The sequence below is a fragment of the Podarcis tiliguerta genome, assembly GCF_965153285.1.
Source record: "Podarcis tiliguerta genome assembly, chromosome: 1".
NCBI classification, from domain to species: Eukaryota; Metazoa; Chordata; class Lepidosauria; order Squamata; family Lacertidae; genus Podarcis; species Podarcis tiliguerta.
Window position 1 is genome coordinate 85,422,765 of NC_139534.1, and position 27,860 is coordinate 85,450,624.

Here is a 27,860-nt window from a genome sequence, read left to right on the forward strand (position 1 = left end):
CTTCTTCTCCCTCTTTCTGCCTGCGGTGGGTGGGGTTTATAATAGACAAGATCTTCTGTGCCCCAAGAAAACCCAGTGTTATGTCCCTTTTGTGAACAGGGGCTCCCCACATACATTGATGTACACATTGTTTGGAATGGCTTCTAAGCCTAAGTATTAGTAATAATAATAATTTTATTATTTATACCACGCCCATCTGGCTGGGTTTCCCCAGCCACTTTGGAGAAGTGGAAACAGCAGATCAGATTGCCCAGCTTCCTTTAGTTTCCTTGTCTCTCTGTACCTGTTGTAGGCATTGTAAGCTTAGGATGTGGAACTGCTGGCAGGTTCTCAAATCTTTTTCTGCCATGTATTCCAACCCATGGGCCTGCTTTGTTCCTCACTGCTAGCCTGTGGAAGAAACAAACCATTATTCCTGACGTATGGTTATTGCAGAAGCAGGAATTGTGGTTTCTTTTGCTCCAGACAAACCACAATGATAAGCCAACGTTTGTTCTTACCTGTTGTGGTTTGTCTGAGCAAAAAGCAAACTATGGTCCCTGGTCAGTGCCAGGCCCAAGCATCATGTTTCTTCCGTGCACTACCAGGGAGGAGGAAAGTGGGCACTATTTGCTTTTGCACCATAAACCATGGCTGATAGCTTACTGTGACATGCAGCTTCCACCTGCGTGTTGTGGGAATGACAGTTGTGGACAATGTGACATTACAGTGCCTATGTGCATTTATGTTTCCGTCCCACTGTCTATGCCATTGCAGGTAGCAGTTTCTTAACACGTCAAATGCACACTTGGGAAGCTGTTGTCATATTGCATCATATAAACCTCATGCAGCTTCCTGGAACAGTTGTCATCTTAACATGTTGTTGCAAAAAAACGGTATTGGGGAAACTTTTTAAACGTTACAATTTATTGTGGTATGCACTCAGTAGACAAACAACCTACTTCATTTGAGAGGGAAGGGTTTCCTTGTGAAATAAAAGCAGACCTCACCATCAGAAAAAGAAAAGGTATGAATATTGAACAGGATTAGAAGAAAGATGTTTTGTCCAGGAATGAAGAGCCTTTTCAGCTGCAAGCAACACTACATCCAAAAACACGTACCCTTTTCACACATGCATCTTCCCCTCCTCCTTAGTTCACACTTATTTCTAGCAGGGTTTACTTCCATGTAAATGTAGTTTTAGATTGCAGCTGCAATCTGGCATGAAGAATAGTGGAGAATTCCCTGCTTAACTGAGGTGATCAGCTTTGCGCCTGAAGTATAGGGCAGGGACTCCCAGAAGGCTGCATCATCAATTTTATTCTGGCAGGGGGGTAGCGGGCTCCTGCGAGTGAGCTTGCACACATGAATCAGACTTTCCTTTTTCATTTGCAGTAGATTTTCTTTTTCATAATATAGCTTGGAATTTTTAATCAATGTTTATTTTGGAGCTCCTCAAAAGAACTCTTTGGCATTCACTACCCTGCCCATAAATTGCCTGGTCATATCTCCTAAAAGGATATGCGGTTTCAAACTTAAGACTGAGGTCTGATTGTAATTCTGCTCCCAGCTTAGCTTGCTGACTCATATTTGGGGGGAATATCTCATTTCCGCCTCCTTTTTAACAGTTTCCCTCTCCATAATTCTCAATATTTTGGGGGGAGATTTTGGATCCAAATGCTCCATAGCAAGGATGGCTGCTCTGTACTAGTGCTGTGCATTCAGTAAAATTCTGGGGATCCTACCAGACTGCATATTTCGTAAGTAATACATGGCATTTGAACATACCTTAAAATGCAGGACTTTAAAAAGCTTCTGCAAACTAATCATGGGGAAAAGACATTTATTGTAATGTAGCAGTTACCTTTTCTCCTTTGGACAGCCAGAAGATGTCCAATTTAGTTCTTCACTCTAACCTTTGAAATTGCCTGTGTGTACTAGGATCCCTTGGGTGTTTTCCACTTAAGTGCTTCAGATGATGCCATTCCATGCAAAAGGTAGCAGTAGGACTATGTGTGTAGTTGTGCACAACATACCTGCCCACGTAGTTCCAAGAGCACAGTTGAAGAAGAGTTTGGATTTGATATCCGCTTTACCACTACCCTAAGGAGTCTCAAAGCGGCTAACAATCTCCTTTCCCTTCTTCCTCCACAACAAACACTGTGAGGTGAGTGAGGCTGAGAGACCTCAGAGAAGTGTGACTAGCCCAATGTCATCCAGCAGCTGCATGTGGAGGAGCGGGGACTCGAACCCGGTTCACCAGATTACGAGTCCACAGTTGTAAGCTATGCCATGGGGGGGGGAGGCCTACATATTTCAGTGCCTAAAACTCCATATCTTTTTATTTCACCATGTTTCTTCTTAGCAAGTCCCAGGTTAGAACCACTTCACACTTTCTAATAGCTTGGGTACAATTCTAGCTAGAATTCTGTTCTCTTAGGATTACAGCTATCACATGCTACTGAGAAGGGTATCAGTCTTCAAAAGTGGCATTGCATTCATATGGCTTCCCATGGCCTTTAGGAAACTCTGCAATTGTGCGAGGAAGACTCCTGCAATTTGTAGACAAGCAGAGGGGAGTGGGGAGGGGGGAAGGGAGGCAACAGACAAAGCCAAGCAAATCAAAAGTACAAGGCCATGCTTTCGTGTGCCAAGTACATCTGTGTGCAGCAGAGCCTAGCCTGGATGTATATCCTGCCAGCACCTTAATTAACCAGGAAAACTTGCCATAAATGAATGACAGCATGCACAAGAGAGCTAGTGTTCAGACCTATGTTTTTCTTCCCATCCAGAATACAAAAGACCAAGCCAAGGCTTTTTACACCCTGAGCACACTGTCACACTTCCACTAAGATATTCACATTTTGACAAACAGGCAGTTTGCTCTTGAAGCAAACGGGCAGTGTGATCTTGGCTGATCTTTCCCCACCCTTCTACCACTGTGATCCTGCTCCACTTTTGAAGAAACCTGGACATGGGTTTGTGTTCTCCAAGAAAACAACAGCCTGGACCTCCATGGCTACTTCTCTGCAGCTCCACTTTTCTTTCAGAAACTTTCATGTTCAAGGATTGCATCACCCATCCATGAATGCCTTTTCAGTTATGCAGCAAAAGGTAAAGGACCCCTGGACAATTAAGTCCAGTCGAATTCGACTATGGGGTGTGGCGCTCATCTCCACTTTCAGGCCGAGGGAGCTGGCATTTGTCTGCAGACAGCTCTTCCAAGCCCAAGACTACATTCAATGTTGCTATTTCATTAAGAGGATGTCATTTTTCTCCTAACCATGATAGCTTACTTCAAATAATACATTTTAGCTTTCCTAAGTTGATCAGTAGAGTTCCTCAAAATTTGCAGAGATCAACAGCACTAGCAAGAGAGAGAAAATTCATTGAGTGCTTAGTTTTGCTTCATGTATACTCAACACTAAAGAACCATATGAAGTTATTTATCCCCATTCAGCAAAGGAGAAACAGACTTCTCTGCATGGTGCAGGTGTGCTTAAGAATGAACCCATGCCCCCCATCAACCTTACTGTATGCTCATTAGGGTCCCACTGAACTTGCCAAATACTACTACTGCTATGCTTTTTTCTTCATCTCCCAAGATTTGGTTTGCACCGTAAGGGTTGCCATTTCAAGCGGCACAAAAAAACATTCATGCCAGAGGCAGGGGACTACCACTTTTTCATGCCCATTTGCAATTCTTGTTTCTCTGATCTGCTGGAGCGAGAAATTTATTCTTGTTGCTCAGGCAACTGAGCCAGTATTCCATACTTTGCCACGCAGCTTCAGCAGTTTCGCTGCTTGCCAGTGCAGAATAACAAGACTTTTTACACCAGCCCAGTTCCACGATTTGCATCTTTGGATGTGCATGGGGAGATATGCCACCATTCAAAGCCACTGCTTGGTACACACATTAAGTGTCTGAGGCTCAGGACTAGGGAACCAGTGGCCCTCCAGTTGTTGTTGGAAAACAGCTCCTATCATCCATGACCATTGACTACGCTGGCCTTTGCTGATGGCAGCTTGGAGTCCAAAACATCCAGAGAAGATCATTTTGGCTATCCCTACAACAACCGGACTGAGGCCAGTCACTAGAACTGGATGAGCAACATGGGGGTTGCAAGTGCTCTCATTTGAATTAGTACACATTATGCTCTTCTAGGTGAAGTAGCAAAGGCTTAAAAACCAGGCTGTGAAATACAATATTTTATGAATGGCAGTACTTCTTAGTTCAGTTCATCAGTTAATTGTTCTAGCCAAAGGCCAGGATAAACTTTAAGCAATAGCATCAATAAAATAATACAGAACATACACCAATAATTTAAGCCAACATCCATAATGGAAATGGAGAGAAGTTAGCAGGGACACCAACAAACTCAAATCCAGCTTGAGTTCTGATTAAACCTGAATCGCCACAACAATTTAGCCATTTCCTGGGTGTCTATATAACAGACAGGATAGCAGATAATGAGTGATGTCTTATGAATACCAGTGGTCAAACACCCTCTTGCAGTGTCCTCCAGCAATGCCTCAGTGGTCAGATCATGGCAAAGAGCAAGCTCCACCCCACCAAGCACCTGCCCCCACCCAAGACAAAATCCACATGCAAAGCTGCTACCGATGTCACTGGCAGTTCTGTTTATGTCTGCCTCAGTGTGGGCCAACACTAAGAAGCACCCACCTCCAGACCAATCCAGGAGACACATGGCGTCCAGGCAAGGAGATCGGTCAACTGGCTTGATGATACATCCCAAGTGCTTTCTCAGGCTGGCACCACCTCTTCAAAAATGCCTTCCCATACCTTCTCATCAGAGTTACAAGGGTAAACCCAGGGTACCAAATGCAACAAGAGGTGGTCCTCCACTGCAGTGCGAACCCTGTAGTCCAGTAGTAAAGGGGGTTCTGTCCAATTCTGCTGATGTGTCCCCTACAGCAAGGGATGTGGGAATCCCACTGCCTGTGGGTGGTCTCCTTGGGAGTAGAGTTTGGCAACTTTGGCCTGCCTCCCCAGGCACTGAACTACTGATAATATGGTTCAGATGGTCTAAGCAACTGTGGGGAAATGACCAGCCCTTGACTGTCCAGCAACCAGCATAACCCAGAAATCCAATACAGTAGTTTAAATCAAAGGAGTATATGCAGTATAGGGGAAGAAAGAGTGAATATCTAGATCAAAATTGATATAAACACTACCAGAATGGAACTATTCATACACTAATCCAAAGTAGCACTGCAAAACTTAACTCTCATTGGTTACCTCTGATGTTGGCAGCTTCAGGCATCAGATGCAGGTTGAGGGATCAAGAGGGACAAAGGACTGCTTGGCAACAGTCATCTTTTCAAGAGTTTACAGCCCGAGCCTGGACCTTGAAAGTGCTTCTGTGGCAGCACCAGCAGTACCCCATACTAAGGCCCTGCAGACAAGCAGCAGTAAACCATGGTTTGCTTATATGCTTGGAAACTCAGTTTCCACAAAACAAAGTTTGCTGTGGTGTCTCAAATCAGGCACCGGTCTCAGTGCTGAAACATATGAGAAGAAAATTTGTTGATCCCCCATATATTGAAATGCAAACTGAAAAAGAAGCCACGCAGAAGTAAAGTACTCATTGGAACTCTGCCTGTTGCGGCTCTGCATACAGGAGACTTTTCAGGGGAAATGTGCATGCATTTTAACACACATACATGAGATAATCCTTGAGCTGAAGTTGGGGACCAGCCAGCAATATGTGAATTAAGAGTAGGGATGGCTTGGCAAGAAACCATTGTGTAGAAGCAGCTCATAAACTCCTTGACAGCTTTAGCCCCCTCTGCACAACCTCCCAGAGGGGGTGGTGGAAAAACGGTCTCATACCTCACCACAAACCAATTCCTTAGGTATGACATGAGCTCCCACAGTCTACTGGCAGCTCGGCAGGAGAGCCAGACTCAGCATTCCTCTCTGGACTGGAGAAAAGTGAACGGGTCATTTCCTAAGATTTTACAGTTGTGAGATACTCAGGGGAGGTGGGGCGGAGGCTCTGGGAGAATGCAGCCCTCAAGTGACAACAGTGACACAATAACTCTGTTAGAACCAAATAATAATCACAAATCAGCGAGCCAGCTTCTGAGTTTCACAGGACTATCCCTCAGAGCTCAGAGGGAAAGAAGCGAGAGGTGTGGAGGGGAAACACTGCTGGTAGAGTCATGGTCAAAATCTCATCTTGCAACATGGTGCGGTCTAAAGGTTAACAAATTTATTGCATGGTGGCACAAGCCTTCATGGACTTAGGGGCAGGGCTTTTTTTCAACCAGAACTCTCAGGTGGGCACCATTGCTATTCTAAGAGAATGAGGGAGGTGTTCATGTTGAGTTCCGGTACCTCTTTTTCTAGGAAAAACTGTACTGCGGGTCATGTGTCTACAAAAGCAAATGCCATAATACCTTGGTTAGAATTTAATGTGCCACGAGACTCTTTGATTATTTATTTACTTACTTACTTACTGCAAGAGACCAAGATGGCTACCCCTCTGGAAAGCCTTAAGATGAAAATTCATGAAACTCTTAACTAGATTAGACTGTAACCACAGGCTGCACCAGATTATACTGGGACACAGAAGCAACGCCAAGATGCTTCTGAAATATAAATGCCTGCCTTTCTCTGCATCCATCTCTGGGACTGATCTGAACTCCCAGGTCTCTTGTATGGCAGAGAACGGAAGTGAAGGAAAGCATTATCTGTCTATCAGTATTTATGCCCCACCTTTCCACTGTAAACAATGCTCAGGAGTAGTTCAGAGGAACAAAACCCACTCTGACATTACTATTTTTGACAAAACAAACCATACCGTTTAAAGGGATGCTAACCTTTTTACTGGTAGCTGCAAGGCAAGTATGCAAAGCATTAGAAGCATAAACAGGGCCGTCTTAAGCATACCCGGCGCCATGGTGCAAAGATCCCTCTAGCGGCGCCACCCCTGGCAACTCCAAAGCAAGGGAGGGGGTGGTGGAAAATGTCCTCTGCTTCCCCCGGCGTGGTGGCGGCAATGAAGCAGGAAAACTTGCTGGCGGACATGCTCTCCGGCGTCAGGGCGCCCGAGAAGGCAGCCCAGGAAGCCTGTGCGCCGCCTTTCACCGGGAAGCAGGAGGAGGACAATGACCGGGAGCAGGGCCGTCTTTAGCAGATGCAGAGCCTAAGCCTCTGTGGGGATCGCTCTCCTCCTGTGGAGGCTTGGGAAGAAAGCTGCACACCCACCCACCATATAGTGGGTGGGGCACAGCTAGCGGGCGTGCAGGGAAAGGGGAGACTGCCGGCAAAGCCACGCAGCTCCCCCACTCGCTAGGGTGCCCCTGAGAGGCCAGCACCCTGGCGCAACGAACCACTAAGACCAATGAGAAAGACGGCTCTGAGCATAAGGATGGATGCATGATACAATAATGGTAAAAACTATGCCTGGAATAATGCACCAGTTGAGAAGTTGACCAAGTCTAAACACTGAGATGGCCAAACACTGAGATGGCCAGATTTATTCTCTCAAGTGTTTCTTGTTGAAAAGTCGAGTGCAATCACACAGTTAAATTAGAGCCACTCCACCAAGATGTCAAAGTGGGTGGAAGATTCTGGATAGATAAAAGTACAGCATGCAGTTAATCTATGGAACTCACTTCAGTAGAAGGCACCAACCTAGATGGCTTTAAAAGAGGATGAGACAAATTTAGAGGGCTACTGATAGCTACTAGCCATGATGGCTGTGCCATACATCCACAGCTGGAGATAGCAATGCTTCTGAATACCAGTTGATGGAAATCACAGGAGGAAAGAAGTGCTCTTGTGCTCGAAACTGCTTGTGGATTTCCCAGCGTTAATGACTGTGAGAATAGGCTACTGGACTGGATGGGCCATTGGCCTGATCCAGCAAGCTCTTTTTATGTTCTTAATGTTAGAATGCAAGAAGACAAAGCCATTACCCATGGATGCAGTCAGTTTGAATATGGTTAACAGTCATTAGGACACGATGCTAAATTTAAAAGCTTGTTTTCATCCCCTGTGGATTATCAGAGTGCGTCATTCCTTCATTATTTGACAAACTGTTCCCCACCCCCAGCACACACTCCTCTGCTAAGTATTATTGTCTCCATCCTTCTGGTTGGACTGTCTGTGTTCTCCCTAGCTTTGGGCTATGGGTTCATTTAGACTGGGCTTATTCCCAAGAGGTTTCCACCCACATCCATATGTCCTTCTTGCAACTGTTTATGTCAATCTCATCCACACTTTGATAGCTAGAGATTAAGAGTCAATTGCATGTTTTAGGTTGGGCCACATTCACAAGTGATGTGAAGAACACCACCATTTACAGTGGGATGTGACACTTAGGAATGCGATTATTAATATGCAACAGGAAGCAGAAGAAAAGTCATTTTAAAACTGGACATGCATTGTAACCAATGTCGGTTTTGCATTCAGCACATACATACTGGAAATTCAAAGTAATTTAAGCAGTGCTTCTGAAAACGGGCTGCTTTTTACACTCTCTGGAAAAAGCAGTCTAATGGGGGAACTGGTAGCTCATTTAGCATAGTCCCAAGAACTGACATGGTACATACAAGATCACTGAAGATTTCGGAAGTTGCTAAATCACCTCCCAATGCAATCCTTGGAGGACTCTTATGAGTGAAAAACATGACACAAAGTAATGTGCAAAATGGCATTGTGAGTTTCTTCTGGGCTAAGACTGGGCTGGTAACTTACAGACATCAAGGTGCTAGGGCAACATTTTCACTAGAGACAATTAACACTTTTTAACTGTGCAATGCACCACTTTTGAATATGGGACAAAACGTGAAAAAGAGCAGTTTTATAACAAGCCTGTTTAGATGACATTGGCTTTATTTTCAAAACCGAGGTGTGACAGGTGTCAAAACATCACCCTCATGGTAGTGGCCAAGCCACTAAACACAATGCTTAATTTTAATGGTCAATTTTAATGGTGTGCAAGCTCTCAAGAGTTGCACGAAACTTGTCCGCAAGCCAAATCTTTGGGCTTTAAATGGCAGAAAAGGAATGAAAAGTGAGGGAGAAGATGTTTTTGAATGGAGGCGAAAAAAGGGCTTGGTGCAAACGGCCACATTAATGTTGCATGTATGGCATCTGTGGGATGAAACCCACGTTGAGCCTGCACTGCAATGCCTGTGTCTGAGAGAAGGAAGAGGCCAAGACGGCAGTTTCCAGACTCTGGCAAACGTTGCTCGGAGTCCCCATGGAAGAAGGTGAAGAGGAGGAAGACGCAGGACAGGAATTGGGGTAGGACTAGCCTCTGGGGTCTCTCCAGCAACTTAGGCCCAGCTTGAGTTTGCCCTCTCTGAGCTGGCCCGCCTTTTGTCTCCAATTCCATGAGGGAAGGAGGGGGGAGGAGGAGGAGGAGCCTTGGAAGTAACTTTGGGCTCCCCAAACTACCTTTGGTGGTCAGCTGAGCGTGACGTCAGGGGCCGCCGCCGCCGCCGTGCCGCGCAAGGTTGTGCCCACATGTGACCAGCTTAAACTAGTTCTGAAGACACAAAGGGAAAGGCAAGGCGAGATAAGGAGCCAGATAGCGGGGCGGGCGGTGGAGCAGGGCCAGGCAAGCGGCACGGCAAGCAGGAGGAGTAGCCTTCGTCACGACAGAGCGACCCAGGCGCCGGCAACGAGACCCGCAGCATCCATCCAGGCAAGTCACGCACCGGGCGCGCTCTTCTTGCGCGCCAAACTTCGCCGGCGGGAAAGGGGAGGCCGGCGCCCAAAGCGGCGCGCGGCGGAGGAAGGTGCGCTCCGCAGAGCTGTGCCCGAGGGCGGGGACGGGGGACCCCGAGCGACTCGTGTATCTTTGTGAGGAAAGCCTCCGTCCCCAGAAAGAGGGGTCCTGGCTGCGCTTGAGTTTGCTTTCCCCAGCCCCATAAAGCGCCCATGTTTGGAGTTCCCCGGGAACTTTTGCTTTAGCAGCCCCGAGCGAAGATCATCCCAGTCCAGTGTAAACGCTGTAACGCACGTTTGGTCACCGACACGGCGGGCGGGCGGGCGGGTGACGAGGCTCCATCATAAATGAAAGGGGTCCTTCCCCACCCCACCCCACCCCCCGGCGCTCCCGGAGCCTCTCCAGCTTTTAAATAAAGGGGCCGAGGTGATGCTCAGGCTGAGGCGCGAAGTCACCTTTTCCGAGAGGGGGAAGCGGGAAAGAGGAGCGGCGGGATAGCCGTTCAGAGCTGATCCCTTTCGCCGGTTGTTTCCTGCCCGGCCAGATAACATTGATGGTGAAGGGACGCGCCGGATCGGTTGGTTGAAACTTTTTTTGCCCCAGGATCTTTGGGAGTCCGGCAAGAGTCTGGATGCTGAGACGCCACGCTGTCGGGCGCGCTGGCACTGCACGGGGAACCAACCTGTATCTTTCTAGTTCCCCCAGAAAAACCCGGTGTGCTGCAGGGTGAAGAGAAAGGGTGGGAAGAGTTCTCTGGGTCTGCCGCTGTGTGCCAGAGGCAAATCTTGAGTCCTGTGTTTCCCGACCTTTAGTTACAAGGGAGTGTTGTTTTATTTGTGTTCTGAGCACTAGGTTCATTATATACTGTCTGGCATCACATATACAAGATCACACCCATGCTCTCCGTAGTAAGCAATCTCAAAGATCAGTCTGCATACATATAGTGTGTGCGCACATATGTTTGCGAGCATACATTGAAAGTGGTCGCATGGAGCAACCAGGGCTTAAAGAGCGCTAAGTTACTTAAGTGAGCCTGTATCCTTATTATCTTTGGTAAGCTTTCTTCTGCCCAGACATCTCAGTAGAAGTGCATATAGCTCGTTTTGTGCCTGCCACCCTCTAATCCAGATTCTTTGGGCTAATATTGCTAGTGACTGGAGATGTGTGTTTGTGACTTGGGTTTTCCTGATCCCTGTAAGGGTCTGCAAAAGATGCCCTTGAGATCCCACCCAGTTCCAAGGCAATTTTGGTTGCGGATTATTTTTTATTTTTTTGAGGGGAAACAGAAGGGTGGGGTCTCTATTCAGTCATTCCCACAATGGTATGCTTTATGATTATGCATGGAGGGAGAATTTCAATGGCTGCTGGTCCTTTCTCCTGCTGCAATTGAGACAGTGCTGTGCATTCCTCCTTTGGTTCTGTTGTTGCTGGAGTTGACCCTCGCTCAGCACGGAACTCCCTGAGCCAGGCAGGAGCCAGGCATTTTGGAGCACAAGAATGCATCTCATGCAAAATGTGAGCACCTCTATTGAAAAAGCCCCTCAACTTGGATCTGCTCCAGCTTGGAGAAGAATGAGAGAAGGTTGTTGTCGTCTGTCTGCCATTCCACCCCCCACCGCCACCCCATGGCTGGTTCCAGGAAGGAAGTGTCCCAGTGAAACTAGGACACCTCGTTTCACTCTGAACACACACACACACTCAAACTGTGTGTTTCTATTTATGAGAGGGGAAGTGGGTGGTCAAGTCTTTAAAACCCCTTTCACCAGCTGTTGCAGCCATGGTTCAGAACCCTTTGTAAAGGGGGCTTCCCTCAGAGCTCAGTGTGTTTCCTCTACCAAGCCTTGATCCATGCTTCTTTGAAGTGGGTCTTCATCCAGCCTTCTTATAGATAGCCGTAACAGCAGAGATGCAAGGCTGCATCCTGCTCTTCTGATACTCCTGTTCTGGGATGGTCTCCACACACCCAAAGCCTGAAAACTCTTGGCAACAAGGAGGTACTGAGGTAATTCCTGTTTCTCCCCCCCCCACCCCACTCAATTACTCTTCAGGATCTTGGGCTATGGCCAGAATGCACAGAGCTGTGCACTTTTAAAAACCTTCTGAAACTACTTCTACAGTTGGAATTCAGACCAGTTTGTCATATATTTAACAACTTTAGATTCACTGTTCTGTTTGCAAGGTTACTGTTTTTTCCTTTCTATGTTCTTGGAAATTTTTGAGTAGCTGTAGTAGGTGTTTAGGAGGGTGTTCAAGAACACATTTTAGGTCCTGTCTTTCATTTCAGTCTGCAGTCCTAATGAGTTGGTGGGGTTGGGGGAAGTGGCCACTTTATGAAAGCCAAGAATCTTGGAATTCTGCAGGATTTGAAGCTGGATAGTGTTGAGACCTCTGACTGTGTCTCCAATTGCTCTCCTACCCTTGAGTTTCTTGATGATGATGATACCAATTTCCCTCTGCATCTCCACATGCCATTATGATTTGTTAAAATTTGATCCGTTGTGCTTGGTGATGATAAACCTATAGGGAAGACCTCAATCAGAAAAGCAACGTTTCTTCCATGCTGTCAGGGTAGCGTTCCTGTTATTTTGCTGGCCGAAAGATCATGTTAAGAGTAGGGATGAGGGAGAGGTTTGCATTCAAAGCTGAACTTAACCAAGTTCATCCTTTCTGAAACAATACAGAAACAGAAACACTTCCCTGAATTTTGCAGTGCAGTTCTCCAGCCAAGAAAGGTGGAAAGAAAATGCATTTACTGGGTAAACTAACACATGCGTAAAAATGCACAATATTAGGGGAAGTTGCTTTGGAAAAAAATGTATTAGAGCAAGACTGCATACAAAAATGGATTTATTAGGAGAACTTCACACTAAAATACTGGTGAATTTCCATGAGAATTAAAAAAGAAGATAGAAAATTGCTACAGAAATGTAGAGAATTGAGAATTTGAGATTGGAAAAATGAGAAACAGGGAGAACCGAAATTGACAGATCCATCCATCCCTAGTCAGGAGCCCCTGTGTCTGCCTTTCAACCATTTACCAACCATTCCTGAGACTAGTTATGCATAGCCCTCTATGGGTTCACTCCACCTTTTAGAGAATAAAGCCTCCTTATGTACCCTAGCCTCTTTAGCTAATCACCACTTTTGTTAATTTATTTTTACATTTATACCCTACTTTTCCCCCAATGAGTTCAAGCTGGCGTATGTTGTTCTCCCTGTCCCCCATTTTATCCTCACAACCCTCCTATGAGGTAGGTTAGACTGGGTGGTCCCTGGTCACCCAAGTGAGCATCACTTTCCTTGGTTTCAGTGCTTGAAATGCCATATACCCAAAAGACTGCACCACATATTTTTGATTTCACTGTGACCACCCTGTTTAAAGTTGTGGTGGTTTCATTGGGTGCCTCCCAGTGGGATTATTTTGTCTTGTTTTTCAAGTGCCAGGTGTGCTGATTCAGGGCATCCAAGGCTAGCCAGCCGCATGGGACTAGTGGGAATCCATCTTGCTGGATGGATGCTAGGTAGGGCAGCCCAGGAAAATGGAAACATTTGCAATGTTTGGTCTTCTTCCTTGACAATGCGGTCTTGTCCTATTGACTTCAGTGGGGCTTGCTCCCAGGTAAGCTTTGTCCTCTTTCCAGATGGATGCTCAATCAGTGGGGAAGGAATCTCAGTGGGATGCAGCCTTATACAGAGATTTTGCTTGTGCCATGTATACCCCAGGAAACATTTGCAATGGTGAGGAAGAGGAGGGGGCCTGAGAATAGAAGGTGGTAGGAGAGGAGGCAGGGAAGGAAGAATCTGAAACCTGCCAGGACAGAGCCTGAGGGAAAGGAGGTGGGAGAGAGTGGAAGGATCATGCATATTGTTGAAGCTGCATTTGGCTGTAGGAAATGGAAATCTGAGGGGACTGTTGAGGCCAACTTTTCCTGCATTTTTATAAGAAGGAGCAAGGCAAGTCCAAAGATGCAGAAACACAAAGGACCCAAGAGGAAGAGCTCATGGTAAAACAGGTCGGAGAGGACTGGGAGGAGAAGGCTTGTGGTTGCTCTCGAGACAGAGCAGGAAGCAAACACCAGAAAGAAGGTGGGTGGTCGGGGCACCTTAGCAATTCAGAATGGCTGCAGCTGCCGTTAAATGCCCTATGTTTTAATTTAATGGATCTCTCTTATTTGAAGTTCTTTGTCTCTTCGGACTCACAAAAGAAATCATACGTCCCTTGTTTTGGAGCCCATGGTTTTCAAAGTAGCCAGTGTTTAAGTAATTTTGTTCTGGCAGCATCTCTGTATGCAGGGGAAGAAGTTAGATGTGAGTCCTGCATAGTGATGAAAGCGAGCTTCGTGTCTCTCTCTCAAACTTCCATGTAGTCTGGCCTGGTTCTCTAAACTCACTGAGGAGTGTTGGTGAAATAGTTCAAAAGTTTTGTGAATCTGTTTATTCCCACCTAGTTTCGGAGTGAGTTAACACGATAAATCCAAACATTTTCTGAATGACATGCCACCGCTATCTTATTGTGTGCAAGCAGTGCCTCTCTTTTTCTTAAAATATTCCTGCCTTCCTCACGTTGTTAGATGATGAGCTAATAATGATGCTTGCCACATAAGCATGTAATCACGTTGACATCTGCAGTGCATCATGAAGAAAAACTGTTTCTTGCCATGGAGGAAACTTTGGGTCACATCCATACCATACATTTAAAGCACTATCGTACCCCTTTAAGAGTCATGGCTCCCCGCCCCCGATGTCAATTCTGCCTTTGAAATCCCAATAATGTCCAGGAAAATCTGGATGTATAGCAGCCCTAGTTAAGGGTGCTGGGGACTATACCTTTGTGAGGGGTCTCCTTAACAGCCTTAATGAACTACCATTCCTAGAATTTTTGGGGGAAGACATGACTCTTAAAGTGGTACAAGAGTGCTTTCACTGTGTGGTGTGGGTGTGACCCTGATGTGAAGGAAATTTGGAGCCAAAGAAATAAGGGGAAACTGGAGTGTGGGTCACTTGCAATGTAGTGCTAGTTTTGAGGGTTGAAAGCAACTATTCAAGGTCCTTCTGGGCCATGAAGCTTAGCCTACCATATGGTGAGATCCTGCACATGCCCACTCAAAAGTAAGGCCTGTTGTGTTCAATGGGGTGTATTCTCAGGAAAGGGTACAGGATTGCAGGTGGTTGCCAAGATGACAAATAAGCATTTTGCAGTTTATATATTTTTTCATATAGATTGTTATATGCCCTGTGGCTGGCTTGGCGTAGTGAATGAGAAGAACTCTGTAGGAAGGTTTGAGAAAGAAGCTCTGTGGGATTCACTCACTGCCCCCAGGGTCAGGTATTGCATATGGTGGCTCTGCTAACACCTTTCTAATCCTTTGCTCCATTGTCCTTCCTTCAGCATTTATGCAGCAGCAGAACTAGGAATGATTAGAAATTGGTTTTGCATAATAAGCTGGTACTAGGAAGAGAGAAGCATGGATAATTATCCCCCAAAGTGGGAACAGCCCATCCTGAGAGATTCTGTATGTAACACAGGTGAGCAGTGCTTACGTTCTGGAACGAGTGCAGATGCCTTTGAGGACAAAGAAAGAAAACCAGAACAGCTGGATGGATGGGGACTTGACAGTTTTTCCTGTTCTGACAGAGATTTGGACGGTTCCTGTAAAAAGCACGCCTCCTCCAGCAATGTGTTCTGTGACTGAGGAGAGGGCTGTGTATTCTTCCCATCCTTTACGGAGATCCCTGCAGAGGCAATATACAAGTTGCTTGACTGCAGCAAGCACTAAAACTCAGAGGCAGGGGAGAGCTGCTGATTACCATCCCACTTATTTGAGGAGACAGGGCACCTGGAGAAAACAGATAAGTAGATCGGCTCTAATAGGGGTGTGAGTAGCAAGACACTGCTGTTTGACACTTTGAGCCCAGTTCTGTGTTTGCTTAGAAGTAAGTCCCACTGATTGAAGGGGGCTTACTTCCAAGTAAATAGGTGAGCTGGAAGCGGCAGAGAATCTTGCATTGCCACTGTGAAGGAGCTCCGTGCATGCGGGATGACTCATCTGGTGGAGAGGAGGCAGTGCAGCATCTAAATCTCCAAGTGCCGACAACCGGGTTAGAAGTGACACCTGGAACAGATCTTGCTTGGCAGAGAAGGGAGGCCAGGGAAAGTGAAAGGGCCCCTCGTTATTGTGTTTGGCACCTGCGACCCCATTCCAGCATCACCCAGAGGTTTTCCATGGACTTGGTCCAGGCTTAGACAAATCCTTGGCAATCCTGACTGTTGCCAAAGTATGTCTAAATTTTCAGCTGCAGCTCAGCATGTGCAGCCTGTGAAGAGAGCGTTAGCAGAAATGAGGTATGCTCTAAGACCTGGATACAGTAAAAGTTAAACGCGACAGGCATATATAATGAATTGTCGAGGATCCAGGGAGAGCAAAAATATCAAGGGTTCTGCAGGGGAGGGGGAACTGCCCCAAATATTAGTTTCATCTTAACAATAAATTTCTCACTTGGGATTGTTTAAACTGCGTCTCTCCCTGCCACCCCCCCCCCCATGCAATAGAATATCTGATAGTCGGTGTACTCCCTTCCTTTAATTTCTGTCTCGTTCTGTATCACCGTTCGACTTGTAAAGCTTTGTCCCACAAGGGAATAGAGTACATTCTTGAAATGATCAGCAGGAGGGATGAAGGAGAGAAGAAGCATTGAAATAAATGTTTCAGTTTTGGGAGAGGAAGCTTAGTAAACGCACAGAAGAACAAAACTGAAAAGGAGGAATAAGCTGATTTCTTCTTCTGGTTTTTGCTTTCTCTTCACTTCAGATGAATTCACAGTAGCCAGCAGCCCATCTCTTACCTTAAGCTCATCTGAAAGGTAAAGGACCTAATGCTTGCACTCTGCTGAGGGGCAGAAAGACAACTGTTCCCACAGTTACCAGCAAACAGGACAGTGATAGTGATGTGGGTTGCAGAACTAAGCGCAGCCTCCCAAAATTAGCCTTCAGCAGATGGCGGAGCACAAAACAAGTCCTGACTTCTAAGAACGCTATTGAATTACACAGGTCACTTGCATGGCTGGTTTGCTGTTTGTTTGTTTACTGTGCAAACTGGTGTCTTCCCCTCCCTCCTTGCCCGCTGTACACCTGTCCTATTAGAGTCTGCATTCAAAGACTTGCATATAACTATTCTGTTTACTTTTTAAAAATGGACTCTGCAACAAGGTGAGCAAATTCCCGTGCTTCTAGCCCTAGTTATGGCTACTCTTAGTTCTAACGGACCACATCACTTCCACAGCCAAACGTGCTCAGGTTCAGGTGGGTTTGTCTTGCCACATATTTCTCCCCCATCCAGCATACATGCTAAATGTGTTCCTTGTGTTTGCTCTTAATTTAATTGTTACATTTTAACGGAGGAAGGTATACCCTCCCGCTGCACATTTGGGAGATTGGCCATGTTCCTGACAGCAGTCACTGCAGAGGAGGCAGATTGCTGAAGCTGGAGAGAACAGCAGACTGCAGGCTGATGCCAAGAAGGGAAGGGCAGAGAATCCATGCCACAGGACAGAATAAGTGCATGGAGCGTATTTAAACAAGAACAACAGTTTTCTGCTGGATTTTGAAGTGGTCAAAGGAGGAAACTGAGGATGATAATTATCTGTGTTTCTTTTTTTCTTTTTGCATGAAGAAAAGGACAATTAGAGCTCCAGGAGACCAAGATGATAGAACTGCAATAGGCCAGTCCAGAGGAGATGAGGCTCTTACTGTGGAATTTGTAGCACACAAGAGCCAGGCAGCATTAGAAAGAGGAATAAAGGCAAAATGAAGAACAAAATGGATATTGTAGTGATGCTTTTGCACTTAACCAAATAGACCAGGTTCAGACAAATTTGTCCCAGGGTTCATATACCATAGTTTACTAGCAGCCCTGTACCCTCATGTTGATTGGGAATGCTAAGGGGGGGGGGGAACTAGGGCAATTTTGTAATGGGTAGTTTAAAAATACATTTTTGAAAGGTTCAGTTCTCCATCTTGATTCAAAATGGAATCCAGTTTTATCCGAGAAAGACTTGCCCCTCAATCTCAGGAACCATCACATAAAATTTGGTTAAGAGATGTTAAGAAATGTCCAAAGGCACAGCAAACAGAAAAAGTAACATTCCAAAATATATAGTAGAAGATGAAGCCATGAACAAGCACTGTGGCCATGTACTCCTCCCTTGGCCCTCCTTTATACACTGGTTTCAGTGTGGAGATCTTGCTTGCATTTAAGTCAGAGTTCTCCATAACATCCAAACACATTAGGATAAGCCAGGATCTGATCCGATTTAAAATGCCAGCTCAAGACAGAAGTGCACTGAGTAAACCTACATTAATGTGTATTGCCGTTGCTTCCATATTTAGGCTATTGTTTCCCTACCTTCTTGCAACTAGTTTCAGTCATTACAGATATCATCAGCTGCAGGGAAAGAAACAAGGAATCCCACAGAGATCTTGTGAGCTGAGTTGGACTTCAGGCCATGCCTGGTTGCTGTGCAGCACTTTTCCACAGTGCAAATTATTCAGATAATATTAATAACAAGAAGAAATTGAAGATGATCTCCTGGGGGAATAATTCATGTTCGCTGTTTGGTGGGGAGGGACATTCAGCCTGGATTGATTTGTTACCTTTGCGGTCTGTTTGCTGCTCTGTGCAGCCAGGTCTCATGCCATGCCAGCAGCTTCTGAAGCAGGAAGACGTATCAAGGATTGGCAGAACATGGGGTTACTTCTGACATCACTGCCAGCATTTCTTGAAGGCCACAGGGCTATCAGAAAGTTGAACAACATCTGCCCAGCCCACATTGTGTAGCGGTTAAGGGTGTTCGATTCGGATTGAAGAACCCAGGCTCTGATCCCCACAAAGCCAAAATATAAATATAACAAAAAAATTACATTCCTGCTTGGCTAAAACTTACCATAACTTGACCAAGTGGAAGCAGCAACCAGATTGCAAACCCTAATGTGAGAATTGGTCCAGAATGAAAGTGTCCCCCCTGCAAAATGAACACAATACCTAGGGTATTATTCATGTTAGACTCTTGCTATTGCTCTTTCCAAAATAACTTAAGCTTTACAGTAGCTGGTCACAGAAGAGATGGTTTAGGTTTCAACTTGCTAGGTATCTGTTCTTGAGCCTAGCAGAAGCCATTCTTTGCCTACTTAGCTTCCACAAATGGCTCAGACTGCCATGACCCACATCTGGCAAATCTTCTTGTCAGATATTCCAGTCATGGAAGAGCTTGGATCTGGACCACTCTTGGTGCTGGGCTCCTGCCCTCCTGGGCTCTGCCTTGACAGGCCCCTGTCTCCCCTGAGGGGAGTTCCCCTGCTGAAGGGGGCAGGGGAAGTGGCCTTCGTCCCTTAGGCGTTGCCTTCAGCTCCCCAGCCTGTGTAATTCTCTGTGACAGTTCAATTCAGAATGAATCCGGCCGCTTCACAGCAACAGACATACAAAAGGTGAGCCCAGTGGAGCCTGAATAATGAAGAGAGCTGCTCTCTGCAGTGGGCTGCCTGGGGGACACTGTGGGGGAAGGGGCAAAAATGCTGACCTAGTGTTTCTTTTCCCTCGGTCCTCCGGGCTATTTCTTTCCCCTACACTGAGCACGGCATGTTTCATCCCAGTCTGTGATGCAATCGGTTCCTCTGAACTGCTCTGGCAGTGGGGGCAGAGGCAAAGGACTGTGTCTGATACACTTCCAAGTTGCCTCGTCCAAAGCACCATTTATAACCTGTTTTTCTCCTTCCCCCACTTTTCCCCCCTTCACGGGCATATTGGAAGCAGGATTAAATATCCCACAAGTGCATATAATGGAAGACATGTGCTAGTTAGATCCCCCAGCACAACAAAGATACCGTGAAGTTGTTGCATGTCTGCAAAGTCAATGCAAAACCACCGCATTGCAAAAGCCCCGGATCCATCATCTGCCAGAAGCCTTAACTAAACAGTTAAGCTAAGCTTCCAGTCCTCATGCCCAGGTCCCTGGGGCCTTAGCTTCAGCCTAGAGTGCTACCACTCACCTTTAGTATATAGAACTATGAAAATTCCGCTGCAGCACCATGCAACTTTGAATTCATGTATCAGTCATGGTATTGAGAACCACGTTTTATTTTTATGTATCTTTTAAAAGATCCTAAGCTTTAGGCTCTGTAGACAGTGTTGACAACTCGGAAGCCAGGAAATGGCTGATCAGGATTTTCATTGGTTCAAGAATAGAGCTTTGGTACCGTGTGTGGCCTGTTTTGTGCCAATGGAAATTAGAATAAAATATGCAAAACAAGCATAAACATGTGAATCATCTATGCAAATTGCAGAATTCAGAGGTGTAAGGGGGGATAATTTTGGTGTTTTGCGTGTGGCTCAATCTTCTCTGTTCCAAGTTAATTTATGAGTTTTGTGATGAAAATACTGTGGGGGAGAGTAGGAGGATCTATATTTTAGACCCAGGTGGAAGTTGTGCCATCCACTTATTTTTGGGGGGCCCCTGCAACCATTTCAGGACTTGCAGAACTGCAGCTGAAATCAGCTGTGGTTGTTGGCAGTGCAGTACCTCAGCATTCCAGTACTTGATCAAATAAAGGCCAAAATTACCAAAATCCAGTGGCAAACGAAAGAGCTCCCCCTCCATGGTATAGTCATACTCACAGTTTGTCATCCTGGTGCCATTGAAAAGCGTTGCACATACAGAAAAGGATGCTCTAGCAAATTCTGTAGAACTAAGCAGCCCCTTTGCAAATTCTGTAGAACTAAGCAGCCACTTTCCTCCATCACCACCCTTTGGGTGGGAGCACCAGGTGAATGAGTTTGCTGGATCTACCTTTATTTATTATTTCATTGGTCAGCCTTACTGCTGGACTCTTCCAGGTGAGTAAGATTTGCATTCGTGCCCTGTTACCTGTTCCCAAGTATTGGAAAAATAAAATAATCTGAGTTACATGTCTTTCCTCCAATGTTCTCATTAGACTCTTTGTTGAAACAAAATAGTGCTGCTGTTGTTTTAAGAAGAGAATCGCAAGGCTGGCCACTAGTTCACTCTAGCTAGGCCATAGATGAATGGTGCTTCACCAAACTGCCTGTTGAAAACTCCGCTACTCTCAACATCTGCCCTGGAGGCAGTCCAGATCTCTTGGTGTACTGCACTAAGTCTGTGGGCAGAAACACATCCTAGCTTAAATGCTGCAATGCTACAGTGCACACACTTCCCTGCTTCTTCTCTACACCTGCAGTTTCCCTTCTTTATGGTGCGCACATACACACACACACGGGCACACTCTTGCTTGCGCTCTCTCGCTGAGCCTTGTTTCCATAGATAGACCTTTTGTGGGGATATGGTAATAGGCTGACATTAAGAGAGCCAGCAGGGGGAGCAGCCTGCCTTCTAAAGCTCCACATGAGATCTAATTGTGTTGGGCTTTTATTTTTAATCTTCTGTTTTAGTTCTCAAAAACTCTGCCTGTTGGGGGCTTCTTTTCCCACCCTGGATTCTTTTTGAGCTGGATAAAGATTCCATGGCAGCTGAGATCCCCCCAACCTCGGGGAGCTTTGGCATTGGCGAGGTAGCCTGCTGAGCACCAGATAAAAGAGGCAGTGGGAAATGAGGGAAAATGTGGGAGCATTTGAGGGGAGTGGGGAGCAGGGCCTCACTATTGCCAGCCCGCAGAAGCCTTCTGGCTTCCGAAAGGCAGCAGCAGCATAAATCCCTTTGGCAGGTTTGCTTTTTCCCAGTTTCCACTTCGTTGCTCTAGATTTGCAGTCTAGGAAAGGGGGGTGTCAGAGACCAGGGTGGGGTAGAAAGTTTGCAATGCCCCTCGGATTATTTATTTGCTTATTAAAAGGGGGGAAAGGCCCCGAGTCTTGTTCAATTTCTGCCATAGGCCTACAAGATTCAATAGGTGCAGGAGAATAACGTCATTTTGTTTTACCTTGTGGGCCAAAGGCTCATTGTGAGGGGAAGTGCCCATTGACTCGCACCACTGTGGGAATGGCGTGTTTGTGTCTCAGTAAGTGCAGGCCTTGTGCGGGCTTGCCAAGTGGCACAACACACCAAAGAAGGGAAGCACAACAGAGCAAGAAAAGACAGACATCCCAGCAATGGCAGGGAAGAAATGCTCTCAAAGGCATTGTGTTAATCCCAGTGGGTCGTCTCCAGTGCTAGTCCTGCTCAGAGTAGCCCATTGAAATTAATGGACCTCTTAGTTAACCAGATCTATTAATTTCAGTGGGTCTACTCTCTGTGTGTTTCAGACAAATACCAGTAGCTCTTTGTCAGATCACTGTTTGTATCTCCTTGCTCCAAACTGAGTCACTCTTGAAAAAGTCACTGAGGTTGCCAGTCCGTTAGCGCCAGTTATTAAAGAAAGTACCATTGATAACAGCCCTCAGAGAAAGAGAACTGTTTGCTCAAAATATGTTGTGAATCATACAGCCAGTACTAATAACTGATTCCCAAACCTTCTGGGTTTCAGTTTCCATACTCTTAATGCTGCCCTTGCAGAAGTCAGCAGGGAGAAGGCGGATGGGGACAAAACTAGAATTGCATTTCTCTTCCTGTCATTGGCTCTGGTGCCACCTACTGTTGGCCTCCCTGCCTTCCACCCTATCAGTTCCATTGAGCACCAGCCATCACTGCAGGGCTTTGATGCACGAGTTGACTCCTTATCCTTTCCTTCTACAGAATGCAGGTCCGTGGACTCTATTTGCTTTTGGTTCTGATCCTTCTGGCTGCATCTTCTGAGGCTGGCAAGAATAAGAAAGGTGAGCTGATTAGGAGAGTTCTGGCTAGCAAGTGGGATGAGGCCCTGTCTGCAGACTGATGTTCTGAGGGCTTGCTTGCAGGGCGTGGGCAGTGGCTGCATTTAATGCCTTACAGCAGCCTGGGGGAAAAGGAGAAGTTGTTTGTTGTGCATTATAATGATTGCCGGCTCCCCTTTGACCACTGCAGAAAAGGTGAAGAAAAATGGCTCGGATTGCGAGGAATGGCGCTGGGGTCCCTGCGTCCCCAACAGCAAAGACTGTGGTGTTGGCTTCCGCGAGGGAACTTGTAACGAAGAGACCAAGAAACTCAAGTGCAAGATCCCCTGCAACTGGAAGAAGGAATTTGGAGGTGAGTGTGTGTTTTGCCCTGAGAGAGAGAAGGGTGAGACTTAGGGAATGACACTCTGGTCTTAAATGGGACCTTGGGAAGCCAGCCAGCCCACTGGCTTAACAAATTCTGGAGAAATTGTGGTTCTTTGCCTGGAACGATTGCAGGCAGTTAGCGAGGAGTGTGCATGCAGTCTTGGGGGTCATGTGCACACCGTATGCCAACTTACTGCCGACGTTAATGCAGTGTCGGTTTTTGCTGTTTACAGTGAGTTTGCAATTGATAATGTGCTCGTTCTGCATCCAGCACTTCTGCATTAGAAGCACATCCTGTGGCTTCTGGAGGCAACTGGGCTTTCCGCAGAGATACTTGACTGTGGTTTCTGGCAGCTGTCATTCATTTGAAGCAGACATTCCCAATCTGATGCGCTCCAGATGTTGTTGGACTGCAACTCCCTTCATCCCTGACCATTGACTGTGCTGGCTAGGGCTGGTGAGAGTTGAAGTCCACAACATCTGGAGGCAGATGGTTGGGGAAGACTGTCCTTCTGCTTAGGAGCATAAATGAGGTTGCTTTATACCAAGTTGGACTATCAGTCCCTCAAGCTCAGTTTTGCCTAGATGGCTCATCCAGCCTGTAAGTGCCAGGGATTGAACCTGAAATCTTCTGGGTGCAAAGCACACACTCTACCTTTCTACCTTACTCCTTATCTGAGAGAGAATATCTATGGTGGTTGAAGGCCAGAGAGATTCTGGTAGGGGGTCTTGGATCCAAAGGGAAACAAGATGGTGGTGGCAGTATGGGGCAGAGTCCCTTTTATCTGGGTCCCACTGAAAAGGTTGCCATCACCTAGAGATAACGTACAGCTTCCATGTCACTTGCCTTCTGTCGAGATACCAAATTTTCTGTCCATACTCAGTCCAATACTCTGAGCAACTCCTGATATACCAGCATTTTCCAACACCTCTCAGGGCAGTGGGATCGAGGAGGATCCAGGAGTACAGAGGACAGTAGATTCCAGAAAATAACTTGGATCTGAGCAGAGAATTAAGTGGTTTGAATGCTGCCTGGAAGCTTTCTACACTTTTAAGCCACACCTCACACATTCCCTTTGTCTTGCTATTCCCACTTCCTAGTTACTTCCATGCTTATGTATCTGCTTCTTCTCTATTTAGGTTAGTGAGGAATTAGGTTGTGGCCAGCTGGAGGAGAGGTTTGGCTGTCAGTGCCAGCTTTGCAGCTTCCTGTTTCCCTCCACTGTGGATTCCTCCCCTTTGCTTGCTTGCTATTTACAGCAGATAGGAAAATATACAAGAGGCATGATTATGCTGCATTGGTGTTTATCCACATACCAGGCCCTTGAAAACTACCTGTTTGTTTGGTGTTGTATTTTAAAGAGTCAGGCCTACAAACCACAAAGTTCCTAGTTCCATGACAATGTTGTGCTGCAGTCGCTGCCAATCCATTTACCCTGATCCAGCTAACATTTAGTCCCAGTAACATTTAGATCTGCTAATTGTTGAGCCACATGGACATGATTCATAGTCATTTGGTAGATAGCCATGGTGAACGCTCTTTGGGATCTTAGGTGTCCCACGGACAGGACCATTGCTTGTTTGCTATAACAGATCTAATGGCTCTTAACTTCTCTCCTAGCTGATTGCAAGTATAAGTTTGAGAGCTGGGGTGGTTGTGACTCGGCAACAGGTCTGAAGTCCCGTTCGGGCACTCTGAAGAAGGCCCTCTACAATGCCGAGTGCCAGGAAACTATACAAGTGACCAAGCCCTGCTCTCCTAAGGCCAAGTCAAAATCCAAAGGTGAGTCCCAGCTCTTAGGCTCCCTTTTCCTGCCTTAGATAATTTGCCACGCATTACTCTTGATGATCCAGGTAGGATATAACTCCTGTGTTAGGGGTGGCAAATTAGGAAACATGCAGTTTTCTATGCAATTGCCATATTGCTCGAAAACACACTGGCAACACAGTATTGCTTGGAGAACTACAGCTGGCTCATGAGCTGAGTGTTTGTCTCACTGGTGTCTTTATACGTGCTGAAAACACCCGTGATAGTTCACAAGCACCCAGGTAATGACAAGATTGCAATTATATGGTACTTCAGGTGCTGAGAGGAATCTAAAGCCCACAGTGTCTGTCCCCTAGGGGTGCATTTGTGTGAATGGGGAGAAGCTGGAGGCTGGAGTCAATAAATGGTAGAATCTTTCCACCTGCAAGGCAAGTGCAAGTGTCCAGACAGGAGGAACCCAAAAAACGACAAGACTGGATGTGCTCCAGGTGCACAGCTTGTATGCTAATGCAAGTCCAGGAGACTAGTGGTCAACGGGCGTGTTAAGAGTGCTAGTAAATGCCAGACCAGCACAGAAATAAATGAGAATGTGTGGGGGCCCTGTATGTGGTGTGTTGCACTAATGATCTTCCATTTGTTTCAAGCAGCCAGAAAAGGGAAGGGGAAGGACTAGAACAATGGATGCAGCCCCACTGTCATCAGGGCATGGTGCCTGAACCCTCTTGGACACACACCACTTGGAGCTCCAGCGTGGTCCCTCCCAGCTTGGCAGCCCTTTTGCCACATCCCACCCCCTTCTGCCTCCACAACCTTGCCCTTCACTGACATACCGTTTCTAATCACTAGTTTCCTAGGGAGCAAGCCCACCCTGTCGTGAAGAAAGCGCCCTTTTGCCTTCCCTGTAACGTCTCCTTTCTACCATGCTTCCCCTCCTCCCGATCTGTGCATCTCGGTGCTCTTTGCCCTGGTTTGTTTCCCCGGAATTCCGCACGATGCGTTTTGAGATGGGGCTGGGCTCTGCTACGTTGTGGATAGAGTTCTTCACCTTTGGGCTCCTTGGCTGAAGCCATATGGCCCTTTGGCGCATCTCTCTCTCTCTCTCTTGCAAGCTTGGCAGCAAGGCCTGTGGTTTCCTCGTCCCCCATGCAACGTCCCATAGGCAAAAGTCCAAATTAAGCTAGCCAAGGAAACTGATTTGGAGAGTGTAATGGAGGGAGGGGAAAGGGGGGAGTTAATGAGAAGGGGGGAGCCCCATGCCTGCCTTACATTCCTCATAAGGTGACTGTGTGCAGTAGGACTTACTTTGGTGTCGCTTTGAGCCCCTCAGACTTACAAGGGGCTAAATTAGTGCCTGCTGCCCAGGGTGCTGTGTGTGAATGTCTGTTTCTGCCTTCCCCCTCCAATATATATAAATATATATATCCAGTACAGGCTTGTTCATAAGCAGACCATCTGGAAGGTGTGTGTTTTCCATGAGCTGTGTTTGACCTTTTGTCAACAAACCACCTTTTCCCTTTCCTTCGCCACCCAAGAATCTCCCTAGAGTTATGAGCATTATCTTTTTCAGTCACAATGTCCTCATTCCTTCTGTCCCTTCTTGTCTCTATATTTGCTGGGACACTGTGGCCTTGTCCTCCTTTTACTGGTGCTGGGTAAGCCCTCTTTGCTTTTTACAATGCCCCCTCTTTTCCAATAAAAGTCTTTTTACAAAAAAAAAAGGAAAGTCCTCTTTTTTGCGGGGGTGGGGTGGGGTGGGTTGACACCATGTTTCTGTGTCAAAGAGCTGCAAGCCCATGTGGTAGAGAAGCGCTGGCTGTGTAGGAGGATCGCAGCTAGCTAGGCCGCGCTGGGCCCAGTGCCACCATGGGAAGGAGCACAACAACACTGTGAGCTGTCACTGGAGGAAGGCCGCCACTTCGAGCTTGACAACGCTCAGTAGGCCAGGAAAAATCTGACAGACATTGACTGCAGGGCTGGGGTAAGGAGCTTGCTGTCCATTCAGATTTCCCTGCTGTTGTGTTTTTTTTAGGCCGATGGAGTGAAACAAACTTGACGTCGGGGATATTTAAAACAACCGCTTTGGGCAAGGTGAGAATAAATACAGGGTTTCTCTGCCAAGAGAAGCTCGAGTGATATGGCGTTGAGCTCCAGATACCTGTCAGCTTTCCGGAGCCAAATGGTCTGTCACAGGAAAAGTCTCTGTTGAGTTTCCTGCCTCTCGGCTGGTAAAGAAGGGCTCGGACTAAGACCGAGGACAGTTAAACAAAGCAGGATGTGGCAACAGGGCCTTTCCTCTTAGACTGGATTGTAGGTGTTATGGAGAGTGAATTTCCCCTGCAGTAGGAGGGAGGAACCTCTGGTCCACTGGATCCCCTGCTGTCATTTCCTCCAAGGCCCTACACCCTCCTTCGCCCTTCTGCTCTATTGCATCCCCATTTTCTTCACTGCTTGGCTTTTGGGGGGGGGCAATGGGCTGAGCAGCACTGGGCTGAGGATGGGGGAATCTCACACAAAGCAAAGTTTCAATCAGGACAACCTTCTCCCCAGCCACCCTCACATTTGGCTGACTGGTGAGAAACAGTCCAAGCAGTGGGGTGGGGCTTCAGAACATCTTGCAGTCAAACTGCCCATGAGAGATTTGTGTGAATACAGTGTGGAAATGGCTTTAACCCTGTCCACTGCTGGCAGAACTTTGTCCCTTAATTGCCCAAACTCTTACATCATTTTTATCCAGTCCAGCAATTAAAAAGGGGATGAATTCCATGCTGAATTTGTCTGATTGTTCTGTCAGCACAAGCATTTTGGCTTGCTAAATGAAACAGTCCCTCCTTTCCTCCTGTTGCATGCTGTTCCCATCCACCCCCAAGCCAATTTTAGGGTATGGGGCAGCTAGGAGATTGGTGGGGGAGGGAGCCTTGTGTGCAAACCATAGCCCTTAGGCAGGGCTTCCACTGACGGGACTCATTCGTTCTATCGCGCCCTCTGTGTTTATTCTTAACTGGGCTTCTTATAGAAGACAATGTAGTCTTGCCTGCACCAACTTAAGAATACCTTGTAGGTAACAAGGGAAGGAAGCATTCCTAAACTGGAGGAGAGTGGATTCCTTCAGGCATTGATTGTGCCTCATATGTCCAAGATGGAATGTGTGAGCAGGCAGACTAATGGTATTTTATTTTATTTGTCAGCTAGTATGTAACTTGTGCACATATTTGCATGGCTGTCACAATGGACCCTAAATCCCACAGCAGAAGCTAACCTTGCATCTTA

General features: G+C 46.6%; 1 protein-coding gene and 1 long non-coding RNA gene across 6 annotated transcripts; one reads left to right on the forward strand and one right to left on the reverse strand.

The window, feature by feature from the left end:
- The first annotated feature begins 9,434 nt into the window (after positions 1-9,434).
- On the forward strand, positions 9,435-26,311 carry MDK (midkine). Of its 5 annotated transcripts, none has more exons than XM_083456093.1 (5): positions 9,435-9,662; positions 22,383-22,462; positions 22,650-22,811; positions 24,447-24,608; positions 25,238-26,311. In XM_083456093.1, the coding sequence occupies exons 2-5, from the start codon at positions 22,384-22,386 to the stop codon at positions 25,264-25,266; spliced, it is 432 nt and encodes a 143-aa protein (XP_083312219.1). In that variant the 5' UTR covers positions 9,435-9,662; position 22,383; the 3' UTR covers positions 25,267-26,311. The 5 variants fall into 5 exon arrangements, with proteins under 5 accessions (XP_083312219.1, XP_083312222.1, XP_083312223.1 ...); XM_083456096.1 differs by having other exon boundaries at positions 9,437-9,662; positions 25,241-26,311; XM_083456097.1 differs by lacking the exon at positions 9,435-9,662 and adding an exon at positions 11,434-11,688 and having other exon boundaries at positions 25,241-26,311.
- LOC310684699 lies at positions 12,837-21,261 on the reverse strand. Its single transcript, XR_014514788.1, has 2 exons — positions 20,354-21,261; positions 12,837-20,078 (listed from the first exon to the last, which is right to left on the reverse strand). It is a non-coding gene; the product is annotated as an uncharacterized lncRNA (long non-coding RNA).
- Positions 26,312-27,860: the final 1,549 nt, after the last annotated feature.

Coding starts and splice junctions, on each gene's coding strand:
- MDK (XM_083456093.1), top strand. CDS start 22,384: ATGCAGGTCCGTGGACTCTATTTGCTTTTGGTTCTGATCCTTCTGGCT. Junction 22,812..24,446: donor CTGGAAGAAGGAATTTGGAG/GTGAGTGTGTGT, acceptor CTTCTCTCCTAG/CTGATTGCAAGTATAAGTTT. Junction 24,609..25,237: donor GGCCAAGTCAAAATCCAAAG/GTGAGTCCCAGC, acceptor ATTTGTTTCAAG/CAGCCAGAAAAGGGAAGGGG.